General features: G+C 50.0%; 1 protein-coding gene across 4 annotated transcripts in view; it reads left to right on the plus strand.

The window, feature by feature from the left end:
• Positions 1–13,167: 13,167 nt before the first annotated feature.
• FBXW11 (F-box and WD repeat domain containing 11) overlaps positions 13,168–21,606 on the plus strand; it is a 72,070-nt gene continuing 63,631 nt past the window's right edge. For 2 of the 4 annotated variants that reach the window (XM_054079620.1, XM_054079622.1), the window contains exon 1: positions 13,168–13,274. Coding sequence is in view for 2 of the 4 variants with exons in the window: in XM_054079621.1 (XP_053935596.1) it covers positions 13,230–13,274 (45 nt within the window). In the remaining 2 variants the exon portion in view is untranslated. The remainder of the gene's footprint in view (positions 13,275–21,606) is intronic. The other 2 variants (XM_054079621.1, XM_054079619.1) reach the window with 2 other exon arrangements.

Consider the following 21,606-nt stretch of genomic DNA (forward strand, 5'->3'; position numbering starts at 1 on the left):
GTGCCCTTGCCAGGGTTGGTCCCCTGTCTTTCTCTCTGTCTCCCCTGGGTCTCCTCCTGTGTTGCTCCACGGTGGTGCTGTGCATGCGGGTCTGCTCTCTGCAGAGCTGTGGTGGTGCCCACCCTGACCATGGCCACTCTTTGAAAGCCAGATCCAGAGGCAGGAGCTCCTGGAGGATGCTTTGTGCAAGTCTGGATGGCTGAGTATCGAGTTGTTGTGTGCAGGACTACTCCCTTTATCCCCAACCACCCCTGTAAGACAAAATCAGCTTCTAACCCATTGTTTCTTCTTTTTAATGCCAGAGCAGGAGTTTTCTGAGAAGCCGCTTCACCTGTTTGGCCACCAGGTTTCCACACTGGCAGAAAAAACCCTTCATTCTCTGGTAATGGGATCTTCACAGCTGAGTTTCCTTGTCCTGATGTTCCCTGCTGTGTGCTTGGAGAGTCCCAGGCAGCTGCTTTGCTGCTTTCTTCTCCTGTGCTCTGACTTTGGGACTTGGTTTGGATGGGCCCCGTGGGTTCCCAGTAGCCTCCAGTTACCCGAGAGCTGCTCTGCACATCACCCAGGCTCCCACAGCCCCATGGAGGTAAGATGGTACTGAGGGCAGTAGCTTCTGGAAGGACACGTGCAGTGACCCTAATTATTCCCAAAGCACAGGCTAAAAAATCCCATCCGGCTGCAGGATGGTGTCCCCAGGGCTCCAGTGGTGGGTTTGGGCAGGACTGGGCTGCCCACAGTGCTGGGTGTTGTAGGGCTGAGCACCCCAGGCCAGGCCCTGCCCTGCTGCTGGCATCGAGGAGCTGGAGGAGGGTATTGAGTGAAGCCCCAACATGGTAGCAGAGCGTGCAGCACAGCCATGAGTTGGTGTTGGGAGAAACCAGGAATGGTGATGTCTTGCTGTGCATCTGGGACACTGCAGCTCTCGTGCCAGTGCCTGTGGTCATCAGCGTGGGCACAGCCCACATCTCACACACTTCTTGGCCACGGGTGGCTTTGGGGTTGAATAGGAGGACACTGACTCGGTGGACTAGTGTTGGAAAAACCTTTAAGATCATTCAGCCCAACCCTTACCTTCACACTGCCAAGTTCACCACTAAACCATGTCCGTAAGCGCCACATCTACCCGTCATTTAAACCTCTCCAGGGATGGGGCCTCCACCAGTGCCTTGGGCAGCCTCTGCCAGGGCTTGACAACAGTCCTCAGGGTCACCCCCAGTGGGGCAGGTCTGCATAGCTGTGTCTAAATTTACCCCAAATAGCAGAGAAGTTGTATCATTTGAGGACAGGAGGGGACAGAGGCCGGCGACTTGCCTGCAAGCTAAAAATACGTGGAAAAAATATTTTCGTAGCAAGGGAAATGAAAATATAGAGGAAGTGAGAGAAATATAGAAGTAGAAGAGAAGAGGGAGGGTGGGCTAGTGTTATCTGGGCACTGCTGTACTTGGATGGAACACTGGGTGGCTTTGAATGGTGGCAGGCGTCCCTGGCTCTGCAGCTGCACAGTCCCCAGCCGCTCTTGCTGCTGGTGCCCAGCTGGGATGGAGCTGCCTCCCTCCTGCATCCTCCGGCTTTTTTCCTGCTGAGGTGGTGCCTCCATCAGGTGTGGGGAGGGAACAGCACAGTCCTTATCACGGGATACTCTGTGGGTATCTGCCTTTTAGCACAGCTCATGGCTCCTGTGGCAGCTCCTCCGAGCTGAGACCTGGGTGGTGCTCAGAGAAACCAGAGCTGTTCAGCCACCTGAAAACATAGAATAGTTTGGGTTGGAAGAGACCTTAAAGCCCATCCAGTTCCAACCCCTGCCATGGGCAGGGACACCTCCCACTGGCTCAGGCTGCCCAAGGCCCATCCAACCTGGCCTTGAACACCTCCAGGGATGGGGCAGCCACAGCTTCTCTGGGCAACCTGGGCCAGGGCCTCATCACTCTCGTGGTGAAGAAACTCTTCCTTATGTCCAGTCTAAATCTGCTCCTCTCCAGTTTATACCCATCCCCCCTCATCCTATCACTCCAAGCCTTTGTAAACAGCCCCTCTCCAGCTTTCTTGTCCTCAGGTGTTCTCCAGGCTGAACAACCCCAACTCTCCATTGTTCTGATAATAAAAAAGCATTTTCCTAACCAAACAGCATCCTACAGGTCACAAACTAAATGTTGCCTCCAGGCAGTGAGGGAGTGCTGCTACCCAGTGCATTTGGAGGCTTCCCAGGCCCGATCCAAGCACACATGTTCCAGCATCCCTGAGTCAGATACCAGCAGCTACCGTGAGCTTTTAAATGCTTCTCCCTAAATGTGGAGCCCCTGCAACGTGGCTGCCCCACGGGGTCCATGCTCTGCCTTGCATCATCGCCCCCATGGTCTGCAGGGCATTGACATCCTTGTGGCTTGGGTGGACACCAATGGATTGAAGCCACTTAGGTCAGAAAACAAGAAGGGAAAAGTCGACTTAGAAACCATCTCTGTTTAAAGAAAGAGCATTTGTATCTGTTTAAATAGTGGTTTGTGAGGTTTGCGTAGCAAGAGCTCACACAGAGGTATTTTGGAGTGATTCGCAGGGCCCACACAGAGCAGGCGATGGGGACGGGCAGAGGCACCATCTTGTGTTTGTGAGCCAGTTTGCAGTCTGAAAAACTCCAGGACTGCCCAAGGAAACTCCTGCTGACTCATGGCCTGCGGAACGCGGCAGATAACCAGCCGAAAGGACAATTTTCATGCTTTGCATATAAGATAAAGCACGGGGACATTCCGTGTGAAACACAAGTGTCAGAGGTGTAGCAAGCGGTTGCCGTCAGCCGAAGTCGACCACCTTTGCTCAGACACCGCTTGGGAGCCAAGAACATATTTCTGGAGGGTGGGGAAGGAAGGGAAGATGCTTTAAACCCGTGTCACAGGTGGCAGTGGGCTGTCGGGACCGTGTGCTGCCAGGTCATGTCATGCACCTCTGCGCTGGGGTCATTCCCCCTGTTTTGTCACACGTTGACGTGCCCTGTCTCTTCCTTGCCGCTCCCTGCTTTTCGCCACACTGGCCTCTTTTCTCCACTTAACCGCCTTCTTTTATTGTGCCGGGATGGACTTTGGTTTCATCCATGGTTGAGTGAGTCTTCAACATCTCCCTCTTGTCTCCTCTGTGCATTCCAGGAGGGACCAAGTTCTGCACAGTTCTACCGGGTGCATTTAGGGCTTGCTTTGCAGAGCTGGGGCTGCCTTGCTGTACATCCACCTTTGCCTTTCTGTGCTGAGCCTTGCTCTGCTTCACCCTGGGTTGGTTCAAGGCCCGGGTCACGCTCTTTGGCTCCAGCAGGAGCATCCCAGGGGTGTAAGGAGGGTGCTCCCTGTGGCTTTTGTGCAAGGAGCATCCCTCTTGGCTGTGGCTCAGAGCTACTCCGGGATGTTTGGGGATGCTCTGTGTGGGAAGGGCAGATCCCATGGCGCTGGCTCTTACAGCTCGTTGGTTTTTGTTAACGTCTTATTATTTATCTTACGTATATCTTAAGTATATATCTTAAGAGCTTATTTGTGGGGAAGGCGAGGGCTGGGTTTGAAAGAGGCACACGTGGGAGGTGATTGGGGACGGTACCAGGATGGGCTCTTCTGCAGTGCTATAGTCAGGGACAATTTAAATGAAACAAAAATCGTTCTCCTGCCCTTTTCCTTGCTGAGGCCAAGGGAGGGAATTCTGCCCCTCTGTTCTGCTCTCTTGAGACCTCACCTGGAGCCCTGTGTCTAGTTCTGGAGTTCTAAGCACAGGAAGGACATGGAGCTGTTGGAGTGAGTCCAGAGGAGGCCATGAAGATGATCCGAGGGCTGGAGCACCTCACATATGAGGACAGGCTGAGAGAGTTGGGGTTGTTCAGCCTGGAGAAGAGAAGGCGTGGGGAGACCTTGGAGCAGCTTCCAGTGCTGAAAGGGGCTCCAGGAAAGCTGAGGAGGGGTTCTGGATCAGGGAGGGCAAGGATGGGATGAGGGGGAATGGTTTGAATCTGAAAGAGGGGAGACTGAGATGAGATCTTGGGAAGAAATGTTTTGCTGTGAGGGTGGGGAGGCTCTGGCCCAGGTTGCCCAGAGCAGTGGTGGCTGCCCCATCCCTGGAGGGGCTCCAGGCCAGGTTGGATGGGGCTTGGAGCCCCTGATCCAGTGGGAGGTGTCCCTGCCCATGGCAGGGGATGGGACTGGATGGGCTTTAAGGTCCTTTCCAACCCAAACCATTCTGTGATTCTATGGTTTTGGTGCTGGTTTTTGTTCTCTCCACCCAGACAGGATGAAAATACATATTACTTTCTTGTGTCTAAAACAAGCTGAAGGCATCAAGAGAAAATAAAGGTGTTGCTGGAGTAGCCTGATAACATGTCCACAGGTAGGGTTTGCCAGAGAAACAAACACATTGCAGATGTCCAAGGCAGGAAATAAATAATTAGCAGGGTACATAGGGTTTAGGTTGGGGTTTTTTTGTTTTGGGGCACCAGAGCTTTGAAGCAGCATCTCAGTCCCCGCAGTGGGGCTGTGGTTGCTGCGGGTAAGTCAGGAGAGCAGCTGGACTGGGAGGAGCTGGAGCGGGGGCCAAGGATGGCCCAGGGTTGTGTGTCGAGGCTCGTGGGGAAGGATGCGTGCGGTGGGGCTGAGAGTGCTGAGCCCCTCATTTCCTGCAAGGGCTGCAGGTGACTCAGGCTCCAGAGCTGCTGGGCAAGACAGTTCTCACCCCCAAAAGTGTGAGCAATTGTTTGAACAAAGTGAAACAGCATCAAAACACTCAGTTAAAGGAAAAGCTCCTGTACGTGGCGGTGCCCAGCTCCGCCAAACAGTCGGTTCAGATACAGTTCATTGAAATTCGAGGGTGTTCTTTTAATAACCCAAGGCTGACACTCTAAACTATTCCCAGCTTGCAAATATCCTTCTGAATCGTGTGAGCTGCTGGCATTTTTTGTATTTTTCAGGTGACAGGAAATTTAATTCCATATTCAAGACCAGGTCCTGCTGTACTGGGGAGCAAGGGGTGGTGCATTAGTGGCTTCACCAATCTGTGTATGAAAAAGCAACTCTGTGCTGGTTTCTTACACCTGAGAAATGGTTCCTGGTTTTCCTGGGAGACCCAAGGAGCTGTGCAACTTGTCTGACCTGGATGGGCAGTGGTCTGTGAGCAGAAGGGGTCTGTGGAGGAGTGTGAAAGAAAGCCATGTCCTGCGGGGTGCAGAATGGGATCTTCTGGCTCTCTGCTCTTCAGGCCACAAGATCATGTCCTGCTTTGTCACATAGGAGGTGTCGGCTGAAGGAGCTCAACCCCGGTGCTGCAGGAAGGCAGCAGGCATCTTGCTGGAGAAGGTGAGTCAGAACCCAGGCGGTGCAGCTGGCAGCCGTCTCACTGCCCACACCCGCTTCTCCTCCTCCTCCTCATCTCCAAATCTTTATCGAATCAACAAAGCCACAGGACAGAAATCTTGGAGTGCCGGGTCCCATGCCTGGGTCCTGAGCAGCTCTGTGCTCAACATGGGTCTCAGATCGCCCCAGAGACCCGTGCCCACATCCTTGTGAGCCGTGGCCCTGCGAGGAGCAGCCCTGGGAAAACCACGTTGGCTTTGCTGCTCCACGTGGTCCTGCAGCAAGTGGCACCTCCTCCTTCACCCAAGAACGTGGGGGCTTTGCATTGACTTTTTGTTTTAATTATTATTTATAAATAACAGTGTTTTAAACCCACTTTGTTCCTGACTTTGGTATTTTAAGACCGGGATAAGGATCGGCTGCTTCTCTCTGGGCTGTTGGGCAGGGGTAAGAATCCTTCTGAATCTGCTCATTCCTTCCAGATCTTTATAAAAATCATCAAACCTTGTGTCACCCCATCCTGGCTACAAAACATTTCTTTGAAGGAAGAATAAACCTTTCATACATCAAGTGCCATCATCTCAGGCTGAGAGTTGGGGTTGTTCAGCGTGGAGAAGAGAAGGTTGCGGGGAGACCTTAGAGCAGCTTCCAGTGCTGAAAGGGGCTCCAGGAAAGCTGGGGAGGAGCTCTGGATCAAGGAGGGCAGGGGTAGGACGAAGGGCAGATGGTTTTGATCTGAAAGAGGGGAGATTGAGATGAGATCTCAGGGAGAAATGTTTTGCTGTGAGGTTGGGGAGGCCCTGGCCCAGGTTGCCCAGAGCAGTGGTGGCTGCCCCATCCCTGGAGGGGTTCCAGGCCAGGTTGGATGGTGCTTGGAGCCCCTGATCCAGTGGGAGGTGTCCCTGCCCGTGGCAGGGGGTGGAACTGGATGATCTTGGAGGTCCTTTCCAACCCAAACCGTTCCATGATTCTATGATCCATACCCTAAGAGGAATTTTTATTTTTATCTTTCTCCTACTAGCTGGAAGTTCAATAATTATTCTTTCCGCAGGAGCATTTGAAATGGATCTGCTTGTTCTTTCCTTGTGCTGCAACTCGTTACTGGCCATCTAAGCTCCATCCCTGGCCAAACGGCCAAATAAACAATCGTGAGATCCTAAGATGAGGAGTTTAGTAAGCAGACTATGTTAGGCTGGGGATTTCGGGGAGGCATCCTAAGCTTGGGAAATGGATATCCATGGAGCTACTGGAGGATTTGAGCAGCTCGCTCCTGCTGGCTCCATAGCAAATCCCAGAGACTGTGTCATTTTGAATCATAGAATCGCCAGGTTGGAAAAGACCTCTTGGATCATCGAGTCCAACCATTCCTATCTGCCACTAAACCATGTCCCTGTCTACCTGTCTTTTAAATACCTCCAGGGATGGGGACTCAACCACCTCCCTGGGCAGCCTCTGCCAGCACCTGCCTCTTGTTTTTCTTTATCTCCCATTTTTGCAGCCCGGCTGGGTCGGTAGTGGGACTGGGAGCAGCATCGGACGGAGGAGCCTGTCTGGGGGGCTCCTGCAGCCGTCACTTTTATCCTTATCCCATGGGTGTTTAACATCAAGGGGGATTCCTGGAATAAGGGGCAAGCTGACAGGATGATTGCCACCTACCTGACTGGAATATTTGAGGCCAAAAAAAATGGCAGAAAATGGACACAGGTTACAAAATAATTTACGAAACAGAAGCAGGGAGGAAAAAAATCAAATGGTGTTCGAACTGGGAAATATTTCTCTGCTGTGTCAGTCTGAATATCCTCCCCCAGGTGCCGTGCAGTGCTGCTCCAGCGTGAGCCAGAGACAGACCCGCCCGCGTGGGAGGAGAGGTTGGAGGAGATTAGGGAGCAAATCCTGCCGTGGGGCTGGGCAGGCTCCAGGATCTCTGCTGGAAATCAGTACACCATCAGTGAACGTATAGAAAATGTGGACCGGAGATGGTGGCTGTGTTTCGGTGGAGGTCCCAGCCCAGGGTGGTGGGATAGGGCTGCACCCCGGCGCAGCCCCAGCTCATCGGGGCAGCCTCTCATCCCCACACAGAGTGAGCGCCGTGGGTTAGATGCCCACAGCTTTCGGAGCAGTGCTGGTTTGGGACCTGTGATACAAGCTTTCCAGGGTTGTACTGAACACACGATTAGTTTTGATTCGATATGATGAGGATGACTTCAGCCTCAATTAATTCTTGTGCTGTTGCACAACGTGGAGGTTTCTTTGGCGCCGGGATTTTCCCTCTTCCACTTCCTCCTCATCCTCCCAGGAAAACTGGCAGAGCGAGTCCTCTTAGGCTGAAACTGCCCCACCACCCTGGTGTGCTTCCACCCGAGGAAGGTCATGGTTAGCATTTAATGACCGGCTTTGTCCCTGCTTTGCTGATGGGTGGCAGATCTGTCAGCAATTTGTGATACACACAGGCGCGGTGGAGTGCCTCATACAGCGTGGATTAACCCGAGTTCACACACCCGCAGATGTACTTTTCGACTTACTGCAGGTGTGTGGTCCATGTAGGCATGGGGACACAGTGCTCGGCTTCATAGGAACCCTGAGAACCAACTGACCTGTCAGCCTCACCGCTGTGTCTGGGAAGATCATGGAACAGATCCTCCTAGAAGCTTTGCTAAAGCACATGGAGGGCAGGGAGCTGATTAATGGCAGCCAGCACGGCTTCACCAGGGGCAAGTCCTGTCTGACCAATCTGGTGGCTTTCTATGATGGGGTAACCACAGCAGTGGACACGGCTAAACCGATGGATATGATCTATCTAGACTTCTGTAAAGCCTTTGACACAGTCTCCCACAACATCCTTCTCACTAAACTGGAGAGAGATGGGTTTGATGGGTGGACGGTACTGTGGATAAGAAACTCGTTGGATGGTGGTATTCAGAGAGTAGTGGTCAATGACTCGAAGTCCAGATGGAGATCTGTGACGAGTAGTGTCCCTCAGGGGTCTATACTGGGATCGGTGCTGTTTAATATCTTTATCAATGATACTGACCGCGAGATTGAGTGCAACCTCAGCAACTTTGCGGATGACACTAAGCTGAGTGGTGTAGTTGCCACATCGGAGGGATGGATTGTCATCCAGAGCGACCCGGACAGGCTGGAGAAGTGGGGCTGTGAGAACCTCACGAGGTCCGACAAGGCCATGTGTAAGGTCCTGCACCTGGGTCGGTGCAATCCCCATTTCCAGTACATGATGGGGGATGATGTGCTTGAGAGCAGCCCTGCAGAGAAGGACTTGGGGTCCTGGTCTATGAGAAGCTCAACATGAGCTGGCAACGTGCGTTCACAGCCCAGAAGGCCAACCGTGTCCTGGACTGCATCAAAAGAAGCGTGGCCAGCAGGGCGAGGGAAGGGATTCTGCCCCTCTGTTCCTCTCTTGTAAGACCTCATCTGGAGTATTGTGTCCAGTTCTGGAATCCTCAATGTAAGAAGGATATGGAGCTGTTGGAATGGGTCCATAGGAGGCTGCAAAGTTGATTGGAGGGCTGAAGCACCTTCCCTACAAGGATAGGCTGAGAGGGTTGGGGTTGTTCAGCCTGGAGAAGAGAAGGCTCAGAGGAGACCATATAGCGACCATCCAGCACCTGAAGGGGCTTCAGGAAAGCTGGAGAGGGGCTGTTTATAAAGGGTTGTGGGGATAGGACGAGGGGCAATGGGTATAAACTGGAGAGGGGCAGATTTAGACTGGACATAAGGAGGAATTTCTTCACTATGAGAGCAGTGAGGCCCTGGCCCAGGTTGCCCAGGGAAGCTGTGGCTGCCCCATCCCTGGAGGTGTTCAAGGCCAGGTTGGATGGGCCTTGAGCAGCCTGAGCCAGTGGGAGGTGTCCCTGCCCACAGCAGAGGGTGGAACTGGATGGGCTTTAAGGTCCCTTCCAACCCAATCTTGGAATCTTGTATCTTGGAATAGATTTATCAAGAACTTAATTTTTTCATCCATCTTATTAGACCTTGCCATGGACATGCCCCTCAGTCTGGACAGGCTCTTACGTGATGAGTTGCTCAGAAACAATTTTACTTAATTTACAGATATAAAGATCAACATGCCCTGTTCTTGTTTTTCTTGGTATTCTGCACTAAAGCAGTTTTGTTTTGCTTGTTGGTTTTTTTTTTTTAAATGCTTTCCTTAATTATTTTCAACCCTCTTCTCTTTCCTTCATCTCATAGAAATTGTTTTTTCCATGAAACTAAAGCAGATTACCGGAACTTGTGGTGCAGAGGAGGCCATGGAGGTGATCTCAGGGCTGGAGCACCTCCCATCTGTGGGCAGGCAGAGAGAGCTGGGGCTGTTCAGCCTGGAGAAGAAAAGGCTCTGAGGAAACCTTAAAGCAGCTTCTAGAGCTTCTAGTACTGAAAGGGGCTCTAGAAAAGCTGGGGAAGGGCTTGTGATCAGGGAGTGCAGGGACAGGACGAGGGGAAAGGTTTTCAGCTGCAAGAGGGGAGATTGAGATGAGATCTTAAGAAGAAATATTTTCCTGTGAGGATGGGGAGGCCCTGGCCCAGGTTGCCCAGAGCAGTGGTGGCTGCCCCATCCCTGGAGGGGTTCAAGGCTGGGTTGGATGGCGCTTGAAGCCCCTGATCCAGTGGGAGGTGTCCCTGCCCATGGCAAAAGGGTTGGGAATGGATGGGCTTTGAGGTCCCTTACAACCCAAACCATTCCATGATTCTGTGGTTCTAACTCAAGTTCCATCCAACGCTCATGCCACAATTTGAGACCTCCGCCTGCTGCTGTAGTGTCCATTGTTGTGATGGATTAACCATTCAAACTGCCAGAATAAGACAATGGATTTACTCTTTTCTTCAAATAAATTGAGGATTTTTGCCTTTTTATCTCAGTTTTTTTCTTTTTCTGTGTCCTGTGCAATCCTTTCCATAGTCACAAAACTGGTCTAACTGTGCAGCTGTACTTTGGAAAGCTCCTCATAAAATAGTATCGTGCTGGTCAGCAAATCTCTCTCCCGTGTATATTTAGACTGAGACATGCTGATTTTTTACTTTGGTGTCACAAAGAAATATCTGCTGCCTTGTTTGATCTTCAGAGCGAACATCTGATTACAGGGAGAGCAAAAGTGAGCTGGATTTCATCCCACCTTATAGTTGATGACACCTTTGTGAGCTTGCAATGTGAAGGACAGGGTATAATTTGACCTGCAAGCCCTTCGTTGTACGTTGTGATTCAAAGGTGGGAAGAATTCATCTCAGCCATCAGTCCAGGCGTTGAGGTGTGACAGGAAAAGCCCTTGGATGTTCTTTTGACATGGAGATGGAGTGATTCTGGGCAAGGATCTGTGTGTGCTCACACAGCCCAAGCTGATGTTAGCATGGATGTGTGAATTTGGGCTTTTAGTCCCAGTTAGGGACCAGGGGGCAACAACAGTTTTGGTGTTCGCTTTGCCCAGAAGAATGTAAACCCGGCAGCTTTAGGGGCACAGGAAGGTTTCACCCCCTGATTCCAAGCAGCAGCAGCAGCTGTTTGATGGGGAGGGAGACCTGCTGCTCTTGGGCTATGAAAAAAGTTTAGGTTTCATGGTAAGTATTTTTTAAAGCATTTTTGCATGAGTAAAACTTCTGCTGACATATATGTCCTGCAAAGCAGGTGTATTGTCAAGAAGAAAGGATTTTGCACCATACTTCATTTCTTAACCATTTGGCAGAGATTTAAACAGGTAGCGGAAAAAAATGCTTAGCAGGAAGCTACTGTGTCTGTTTTCAGAGTTGCTAGTGCTGTGCTGTTACCCCAGACTGCTGCTTACGACATTTTTCCTTCCAATTTCCGATGCCGACAAATGCATTTGGTCCCTGCTGTGTCATCAGATCACAGCCTGTGTGCCCTTGGCCACTCAAAGCACCTGAGCTTTCAGTGCCACCGATCCTGTAATCCCACCCGATGCTCGCTCCAGTTGGCCTTCAGCAGCCAATGCTCCGATGCTCAGTGCCTCTCTGCGGTGCTGGCAGAGGGAGATGCAGGCACGCTGCAGTCTGCCAGCACGATACAGATCCTAAAGGCTGAAAAAGCTGCTCATTGTGATCAGCCACCACCTTATCCAATGTTTCCTTGCAAGTACGGCGCATCTCCTTTTCCAGCTCTTGCATTTGGCCCTTTCCACCTAAAACTAACCTAGACTGAAGGTTTCCTCAGGTGAGGACTGGCTGTTTGTCTTCTAAATTCTGTGCCATCTGGTAAATAACACTGTTTCAAGATCACAGAATCACAGAATAGTTTGGTTTGGAAGGGACCTTAAAGATCATCCAGCTCCATCCCCCTGCCATGGGCAGGGACACCTCCCACTGGCTCAGGCTGCCCAAGGCCCATCCAACCTGGCCTGGAACACCTCCAGGGATGGGGCAGCCACAACTTCCCTGGGCAACCTGGGCCAGGGCCTCACCACTCTCATAGTGAAGAAATTCCTCCTTATGTCCAGTCTAAATCTGCCCCTCTCCTGTTTATACCCATTGCCTCTCGTCCTGTCACCATAAGCCTTTATGAAAAGCCCCTCTCTGGCTTTCTTGTAGCCCCTTCAGGTACTGGAAGGTCACTATAAGATCTCCTCGGAGCCTCCTCTTCTCCAGACTGAACAAGCCCAACTCCCTCAGCCTGTCCTCGCAGGGAAGGTGCTCCAGGATAGCCAGGATGGGTTGGGTCTTTGTATTGAATGGGGTTAGATCTTTATACGGAATGGCACACTGAGAAGCTGGGGTAGTAAAGCAAGCAGAACTAGTTACTCTGGACACTGCTGCCTGACCAAGTGATGGTAAGTTCTAAGGCACTCGACTGGACCTTACCTGAAGGGGCTGCAGGAAACCTGGGGAGGGGCTGTTTACAAAGTCTTGTAGTGAGAGGATGAAGGGCAATGGGTATAAACTGGAGAGGGGCAGATTTAGACTGGACATAAGGAGGAATTTCTTCTCAATGGGGAGAGGGGCACTGGCCCAGGTTGCCCAGGGCAGTGGTGGCTGCCCCATCCCTGGAGGTGTTCAAGGCCGGGCTGGATGGGCCTTGGGCAGCCTGATCCAGTGGGAGGTGTCCCTGCCCGTGGCAGGGGAGTGGAGCTGGATGGGCTTTAAGGTCCTTTCCAACCCAAACTATCCTATGATTCTAAGCAGATCTGTTTATTAAATGAATGATCTAGAATCAGCGCCTCATTCTGCATGCTGTAATGCTTCCCTTGATCAGAGAGGGCAGGGATAGGACGAGGGGGAACGGTTTTTAGGTGAAAGAAACGAGACTGAGATGAGATCTTAAGAAGAAATATTTTCCTGTGAGGGTGGGGAGGCCCTGGCCCAGTTGCCCAGAGCAGTGCCGGCTTCCCCGTCCCCGCCATGGCCGCCCCCGCGCTTCCGCCCGCGCGTGCCGCGGGGCCTGCTGGGAGCGTCCTCAGCCAATGGCGGCGCGAGTCCCGCCCCCAGCCCGCCCTCAGCCAATGGCATTGCTCGGAGGGCGCCCTCAGCCAAAAGCGGCGCGAGCCCCGCCCTCAGCCAATGGCAGCGCGCGGCGCGCTGCGGGCGCTCCCACAGCCAATAGTATCGCGAGACCCGCCAGAGCGCCCCGTCCACCAATAGCGTGACGCGGCACACCCTGAGCGCCCCTTCAGCCAATAACATGGCGCGTTACACCCAGAGCGCTCCCTCCGCCAATGGTGTGATGCATTACACCCGGCGCCCTCCCTTAGCCAATAGTATGACGCAGCACACCCGGCGCGCTCCCTCCGCCAATGGCATGACGCGGCACACCCAGCGCGCTCCCTGCCCCAATGGCGCGGAGCGGTGCCCGCCGGCCGGCGCCGTGACGTCACCGCGCACGCAGCGTGTGGGGCGGGGGGGGGGCGGGTGCGCGGCGGGGCCTGGCGGGCGCGGGGCGGCGGGGCCGGAGCTGCCGCCGCGATGGAGCCCGACTCGGTGATCGAGGACAAGACCATCGAGCTGATGGTGAGTCACCCCGCCTCCCCCGGGCACCCCGGGTGCCGCCCCGCGACACTCCCCCGCCGTCGCCAGGCCGGGCCCCGCCGTGAGAGGGGGGCCCGGCCCTCCCCGCACTCGCTGCCCCCGCCGGGCCCCTCGGTTCCGGCCTCTCGGTAGCGCTTAGGCCGCTGAATGGGGGCGAGGGGAGCGGCGGCCGGGTGGGATCGGGGGAACGAGAAGGGTTTGGATCTTAACCCACGCGAATCTCATAGAATCACGGCAAGCCCTGAGCTGGAAAGGGACCCACGAGCGTCATCGAGTCCAGCTCCTGTCCCCGCAGGGATCTCTGCCGCCACATAGTAGTGGGCAGAGATTTGACTGCCTTTAGGGGTGAATAAAATGAAGTCAGGAGTTTGGAAGGAAGAATAATGACTAAATACCCCTTAATTTGTTTGTCATAAACACAATTTGCTTTCACCTACAAGATTTCTCGCAGTACTGCGGAGTCAAGCGGTAAAATGTGGATATTTGCTTCTTGGGTGCTCTTACGGTGAGCTGGGTTCAGTGGAGACATTAAATGGGCTTTTAGCCAGTGCCGGCCTTGCTAAACCAACCTGGAAAATACAAACTTTCTGAGTTGTCTGCTCTCAAGCAGCGAGAGTTTAAAAAGAAGGAGAAACCCAACCCCGCTTTGTGATTTTGTTCCTGGTCACCGAGGCCGGTGGCTTAAAAGCTGTTCTCCTCCCTTCCTCGCCCCGATTGATTGGGTGATCCTGCTCTCAGCCGTGGGTGCCGTCAGAGCAGGCTGCAGCCGGCCGGATAAAGGCTCTGCGGGCATCCCACACAGGAGGAGTCGCCTGCAGAGAAGATGCCTGCTAAATTCCCGAGCTGTAAAGTGAGTTCTAGTGGATTTTATCCTACCTGGCACGGTTACTGGAACTCCTCAGCCTGGGGGTGTGTGAGGCACTAAAACAGGGTTTGAGGCTGGAAGGTGCATTTCCCTCCCTCAGCTTTCTTACTTGTCTCTTTGTAAATGCTCTCATGTTTTAGAAGGCTCTTCTGTTTGGGGCCAAAGTGTCAGCAGGCAGAAGCAAATGTAAATTTTGCTGATAATTGTTGTGCTCTTTGTTTACAGCTGGACCTGGGGAATGTGCTAATCGGTGTGAATATCGATGAGGTTATTAAGATTTTTATTATGTTGTAGGAGGTTTAAGAAACAATTTTTTCTCTCTTTCACAAGAAATCGATAAATATAAAAATTTATTAAGGCAATTAATTCTGTAGCTTCCAGTAGAAAATGGCACTCTGTAAAATGTAGTTTATAAGATAAAATGTAGTTGAATTTAATTTCAACCTTAGCAAAGGCTTGCCTGGGAACACTAGTGTTTGAGTATGAATGCCTCACTAAAATCATTGAAAGTTATTCCAAAATGAAGACATGGAGGAGGTTTTGCCGCCTCATGTGTTGCAGAAGATAAGATTATCCAGAAGATTTGCTTAAATACACGAAGCAGTAGGAGAAGCTGTATTGACAGAGTTCTCAGTCAGTGGTTTTGTTATTGTATGCAAACCCTTTATCGGCTCTTAATGCTGGCGGCAAACATCCCTAACCCAGGGATCAGCTTACCCTGTCAGACTCAGTGGGACGTTTTGCTTTGTAAGAACGTTATTATTCAGTAAAAGTACAGTGTTCTAGACCTCTCTCTGATACAGTAGATTGGTTTTGGTTCCCTTTGGGTACTCAGTTGCTCCTCTCCACTGCCAAGGATGAATCTATAGTAAATATGGGAGCAAATGTACCATGCAGGAGTTCTGAGGAGCAAATACAATGGAGCTCTGTGGCTGATAAGCAAGAGATAATGTGTCAACATGGTAATTGCATGGAAGTTTCAGAACGTGATGTTCTAGCCCTCAACTGTGCTTTCACTGGAGACATCATTTGCATTTATTTAAAGAAGAATCAGTCACGGAAATAATACCGCTCTATTTTTAAGGCTGGAATCTAAGAGAAATATGTTCAGCTTTCAGAGCAACAACTTTCATTTGCTATGGGAGGCTTTAGCGAGTGTTCTGAAGTCACTGTATCATTTAGCACAGCTTAAGGCTTGACATCTCTCTTTCTAGTTGTGTAAACCATGTAATCTGACCATGTTAACGGGGATGAGCAATTGATTTAGTGATCACATTTCCTGGCTTTCATTTGCGGACAGCATCTACAGATGAGATGCCCATTGCCTCTGGAGGTGATTTTGAGGGGCCCAAGGGCTCCAGGTTCGCCTGTGTTGGCTGCAGGAGGTCCAGGTTTAGGCTAAGGGCGTATCTGACGAGATTGGTTTTTATTTAGATACCTTTGTTCTTACGCTGTCTCACTTAAATGCTTTGCGTGAGTGGGCAAACTATTAGAAAATGAATAGTGAGGAAGTAATCCAGAACAGATGGAGGGCTGGCTGGAATGATTGAAAGGGCTCTTTCTTCCCCTGGTTTTGATTTTCACTGTGAAATTAGATAACTGTAACCTTTTTGCTCTTTTAAAGAACCGAACTCTTCTTTCTTAAGGTGAGGTAGGATCAACAGTGCTTTGTGAAACAGGTTTTTTACCTGCAGATTCCGAGTTGTGTACAAAATCTGTGTTGTTCCATTGCCTCAAACCCGTTATATGTGTTTGTCTTCAGTACCCGCTGAAAGCCTTGTGTTTTTCATTGCTCACAAAGCTTCACTGAACTGTACTTTTGTTTTACCAGCAGGCTTTCGAAGTAGGAGTAATTAGCTTCTTAGTGTCTATTTAAAGTGGTTGTCAAAGAATGCATAAGTATGGCAAATATGTTTTTTTATACAAGTTATGAATTTATGAGAAGAACTGCGTGCAGCCTGAGAAGGTGAAGGTAGTCTTAAAAATAAGAAAATCCATTGCTCCCAGGCTCTTGTACCCCTCAGCCACTATGGGACCTGGTTCCTGCAGCAGGAAGCTGGCTGTGTGTAATTCTTTCACTTATTGAGCTTATTATCGTCTGCTTTTCCACTGTGTCCTTGACGCACATGCTGTTCACCAAACACAGATCCCCCTGCTGCAGAACTGGTGGTTTAAATTCAGTGTAACACTGCTCTGTGGCAGGAGTATGAAGGGGTTATGGAAAAACCATGCGTGGGAATAAAACGGACAAGTGCTTGTTTGCAGTCGAATTATCATTTGTATCTTAAAGTTACATATATGGAAAATACTTTTCCTAATATAATGCCTTTACTGTCCAGAAGATCTCTCTCTGTCTGTCATAAAAGTGTCCAGTGTTTAAATGCCTCTCTAAATAATAAATGAAGAACTATAATTGAATATCTTGCCAAGAGTCTTTCAGTTTCTCCTGGCAGGACTTTGATGTGAGCTGAAGGCCTTCAAATTCAGGAGGTAACCGCCTCAGAATGCAGTTTCACATCGGTGTGCCTGGCCAGTGTCCTGAAGTTCTTTGGATTACTGCAACTGGAGATGGCTGTGCCCCCAAACTATTTAAAGCTTTATAGTGCAAAATAAATCTTAGCATTCTGTTTGGAAACTAAAACACAGCTGCTGTGTATATCTCAGTAGGGCTGTAGCATTCTGGCTTTTTTCTTCCCTCTCTGTCTCCATTCCCACAGGCCAAGCAGGTGGTTACGTTTTTGTGATTTCTTTTTTCCCCCACGGATTTTTAGAGGAATCCTTCAAAGGGTTTGATTCTGTAGTGATAGAGATACGGATGGACTAGACAGCGGTCATCTCTGCACCTGAAACAAAGCAGGGACTGTTTTGGCTAAAGCACGACTTGTTCTTTATCAAAGGCTGGGGGTAGATGGAGAGCAAGACATTTGTAAACCTCTGTATAAACTAGTTTTGCCTTCTTTGGTAGGATAAAAATCTATTTCCTTTGCAGTTATCTTTTATTAATCTTTGGTAGCTGAATTAGGATCTTTGGTAGCTGTTTGTCAGACATGGAAGCATGCAGTGATGGCGTGCTGTACAGTTTCATCCATTGGAAAAAGGAAACTGGCCTGAGCAGGTGTCTGAAGAGGTGTCTTTTAGGTAGTCACAGAGGAGCCCTTGGGGCCGGGAATACAAGATCCATGCTGCTGCCCAGGCTGTCAGAGCGACAGTCACATTTCAGAGAGAGGAAGGGTGCAAATATAGAGAGAACAGATTGCTGTGGCTTTGGCAGCAGTGGAGAAAATGGGAAGGAAGAGCTTAAGAAAATGAACTGGAGCAAGGCAGCTGAATTCAGAGCCCCCAGAGCCGTGATGAAATGAAGGAAGTGGAAGGCTGTGTCTTTTGGGAAGGGTTAGATCAAACAGTAAAGGGAGTAGGGAAATGGGGTGGTGAAGGGGGAATACAAAGATGCAGCAGAGAGGTTACAAAGAAAGAAGTTATCTGAAGTTCGTGATAGTTAGGGCAGCAGCGATCACTTTGTACAGGTGAAGGAAAGCTCCAGATGCTCCATTGGTAGGGAGAATCCTGAAACTAAATTGCTTGTAGTTCTTAACAGAAAAAAGTTACATTGCCTTGGGGAGACTAAAGGCTGGTGTCTCACCAAAGGCTTTTTAAATCCCATTTGAGATTCAGAGAGCTCACAGTGCAGTTAAATTTTCTGACACGACTGAATTTTTTGATCTTTGCAACAACGCTGAGTAAGCTGTAGTGGAGAGGGTTCAGCACGTGTATGGCTTCCTGCGTGCGTGAGCACCGCTGGACAGTTCTCGGGGTGATAAGTGCCTGTGAGCTCTGGCTTCAGACCAGGAGGTCCCGAATCGTGCTCGTAAATCTCTTGTCCAGGTGTCAGCGTGGAATGAGATCACATCTCTGCCAGCACGCTGCTGTGCACGCCAGCTGCCCTCTCTGAAGTGCTGTTGGGTTGCTCCTTTAAAAGGTTGTAAAGCACATGTATGGTGTTTCTGCATTTCAGTCTGTGCCGACTGTATCCCTTAGGCGGAGTCATCGGACATTGCTGAGAATTTGGGTTACCCATCACCGTTGCAGCAGCATCTCAGCAAAACAAACTGCCTTCTTGTGAGCTGTACCCTTAGAGAGGGTTGGGAGCCTGCCTTGAAGGATGGATGTACCTTTTTATTTCATGTGTGTTTTCTGAAACACCTTTGCTGCTTGTTAAATCAACTTGATGTGTGTCTCTCGATGCGTTACGTTTTATTGCTGGGGAGTTTAGAGGTCACTGTTGCTTTGCCATTTTCAGTTTCATCTTCCTGCGCTGCTTTGAGTGCTTGTGCAGCAGCGTGCAAAGTGAGATTGTTGATGGGTTTAAAATGAAATGGATGGTGCATCAAACGTGCCAATGCGAGAAGGATGATGTGTGGGAGTAAATAAGAGACCGTGGTTATGAGAGGGCTGCTCCTTGACAAGTAATATTTTTGTTACGAGGGAGAAAATAAATTGAAGGGAAATGAGGATGTTTACTGAGTTGTTTAACTAATGCTGATTAATAACAATATTTACGTTCCAGCTTTTTTCTCTGGCGATGTCGCCTTTATACTAATGCCGCTGCTTGTGTTGTTGTATAATCTGATTTCTCGGTTTGATTTTCATGGTGTTGATAGTATTCTGTTATTTGCAGAAAATCCACTTTTTCTGGAAAATCTCTTCCTTCCCCAGTCTGTCGGTGTATTTATGAGCTCAGTGGTGCGACATCTGACAACCTATTCTGTTTCCCTCCACTATTTCCACCCATTTCCCAATATTAGTAGTGCACAACGGAGACTAGAAAATGCAAAAATAATGCAACGCCATTTGTATTTTAGCAGCAGAGAACATGCTGACTCTTTTTGGAAGCTTTGTTTGCTTCTCTTGCAGGCTAAATTAACACTGGGAGCATTTGAAGGCAAGTTGTCTCTTCATTGCTTTGTTTATTCAGGTCCCCTCAGGAGTTGCATCCAGGTGGTTCTGCCCCAGGAAATTAACGTTTTTATTGGGGAGCAAAAGAGCAGTGCCGTGTCCCAGGCCCTTTTTTTGTACAAATAAAAATTTTTACAAATAGAAATTTGTAAGATGTTGGTAGGTACCTACTTACTAGGAATGGGGATTGTTGTGCTTTCTGGGTAAACTGGTAAAAAAGGCTTGTCAGCTCAAGTTTTAATTGTGGCAATGCTATGAAATTCTGTTTTGTTCACTGACTTAGAGGAGAAACCCAACTGCACATTCAGAGTTGTGGGGCTGCGTTCTGAGTTTCACGCTGTTGAAATGTTCTCAACTATGGAATTTGTCACAAAAGAAGTTGTGAACTTGCATAGTTTGTTTTTTCGTGGGGTGCATGTTTGTGTATCAGGATACCTTGCTTGTTGATACTCTGTTCATGGTATCATAGTATCACAGTATAGTTTGGGTTGGAAAGGGCCTTAAGGATCATCTAATTCCAACTCCCCTGCCGTGGGCAGGGAGGGACATCCCACTGCATCAGGCTGCTCAAGGCCCATCCAACCTGCCCTGAACACCTCCAGGGATGGGGCAGCCACAACCTCCCTGGGCAAACTGGGCCAGAGCCTCACCACTCTCATAGTGAAGAAATTCTTCCTAATGTCTAGCCTAAATCTGCCCCTCTCCAGTTTATACCCATTCCTCCTGTCCCCACTAGCGTTTATAAATAGCCCCTCTCCAGCTTTCCTGTAGGCCCCCTTCAGGTACTGGAAGGTCGCTGTATGGTCTCCTCTGAGCCTTCTCTTCTCCAGGCTGAACAACCCCAACTCTCTCAGCCTATCCTCGTAGGGAAGGTGCTTCAGCCCTCCGATCATTTTTGTAGCCTCCTATGGACCCATTCCAACGGCTCCATATCCTTCTTACATTGAAGATTCCAGAACTGGACACAATCTTCCAAATGAGGTCTTACAAGAGAGGAACAGAGGGTCAGAATCCCTTCCCTCGCCCTGCTGGCCACGCTTCTTTTGATGCAGCCCAGGACACGGTTGGCCTTCTGGGCTGTGAACGCACGTTGCCAGCTCATGTTGAGCTTCTCATAGACCAGCACCCCAAGTCCTTCTCTGCAGGGCTGCTCTCAAGCACATCATCCCCCATCGTGTACTGAAAATGGGGATTGCCCCGACCCAGGTGCAGGACCTTACACATGGCCTTGTTGGACCTTGTGAGGTTCTCACTGCCCCACTTCTCCAGCCTGTCCAGGTTCCTCTGGATGACATCCCGTCCTTGATGATCCTGGAGCTCTCTCCAGTTTAGTGAGAAGGATGTTGTGGGGGACTGTGTCAAAGGCTTTACAGAAGTCTAGGTAGATCATATCCATCGGTTTAGCCGTGTCCACTGCTGTGGTTACCCCATCATAGAAAGCCACCAGGTTGGTCAGACAGGACTTGCCCCTGGTGAAGCCGTGCTGGCTGCCATTAATCAGCTCCCTGCCCTCCATGTGCTTTAGCAAAGCTTCTAGGAGATCTGTTCCATGAATCCTCTGTTCGAATCCTATGTCCTTTTCAGTCATGCCAGTTTAAAGATTTCAGGCAAAAATACCTACTGCTTTTTGAAAAGTCTGTGCCTGGAATCTTTTTGCAAACTTAAGTTACAATTACAGCTTGTATTTGATAGAGATCTTTTAGGTGGTTCTGTTTGGGCAGTGAAGGACGAGCCAGGGAAGCTTGGTGTTCAGGCTGTCTCCATCACGCTGGTGCTCCTTGAGACAAAAATCAGTCCTGTGCTGTAAAACTCTTGCAAACACTTTTAAGGAATGCCTTCATGGTGAATTGCCGCTCCTTCCAACATCCAGCTGGCTCTGTTGTGACTTGGCAAATCAGTACATTTATATAATTTTGATAGCAGGCTTCTTACTGAGCTATATTGTACTCTTGAAATTCTGAGTCATATGCCCTGACATCTTATCGCCTTACTTGGCAGCCTTAAAAATCATAGATTGGACATGGTATCAGGCTTACAGTGCTGCTTTGTCCTTGAAATGTCGCCCTATAATTGACTCTTGCTTTACCAGTGGTGGAAGAGCAGAAAATGGCCCCATGATGAAGATGCTCCTTTCTTCGGGTTGCATTGGGCAGGCAGGGATGTGACTGTCCTCAGCAGGAGGTTCTTGGCCCAGCTGTGAACAGTGGCTGTTCTCCCTCCCTTCACCAAGCTGCTCGTGCTTTGAGATGTGGGGCTGAAGGACGTGTGGTTCAGCATTTGGGGCTAGAGAGCAGAGGAAGGGCTGAGAGGTAGCAGAGGAATAGTTGCCTGTGGATGTTGCAGCCTTATGTTCTAGAAAGTGTTGCAGTTGCTTCTGGCTGATGCTGGAGGAGATTTTGTAGGCCATGTCTCAAACTTTTTGAAGATCTGTCTGGCAGGTGCACAGTCTGGTCTCTAGGGTGCGCTTTCTGTTACACAGAATGGGCTTTTGGCAGG

This window comes from Cuculus canorus, chromosome 14 (genome assembly GCF_017976375.1).
Source record: "Cuculus canorus isolate bCucCan1 chromosome 14, bCucCan1.pri, whole genome shotgun sequence".
In the NCBI taxonomy this organism is placed as follows: Eukaryota; Metazoa; Chordata; class Aves; order Cuculiformes; family Cuculidae; genus Cuculus; species Cuculus canorus.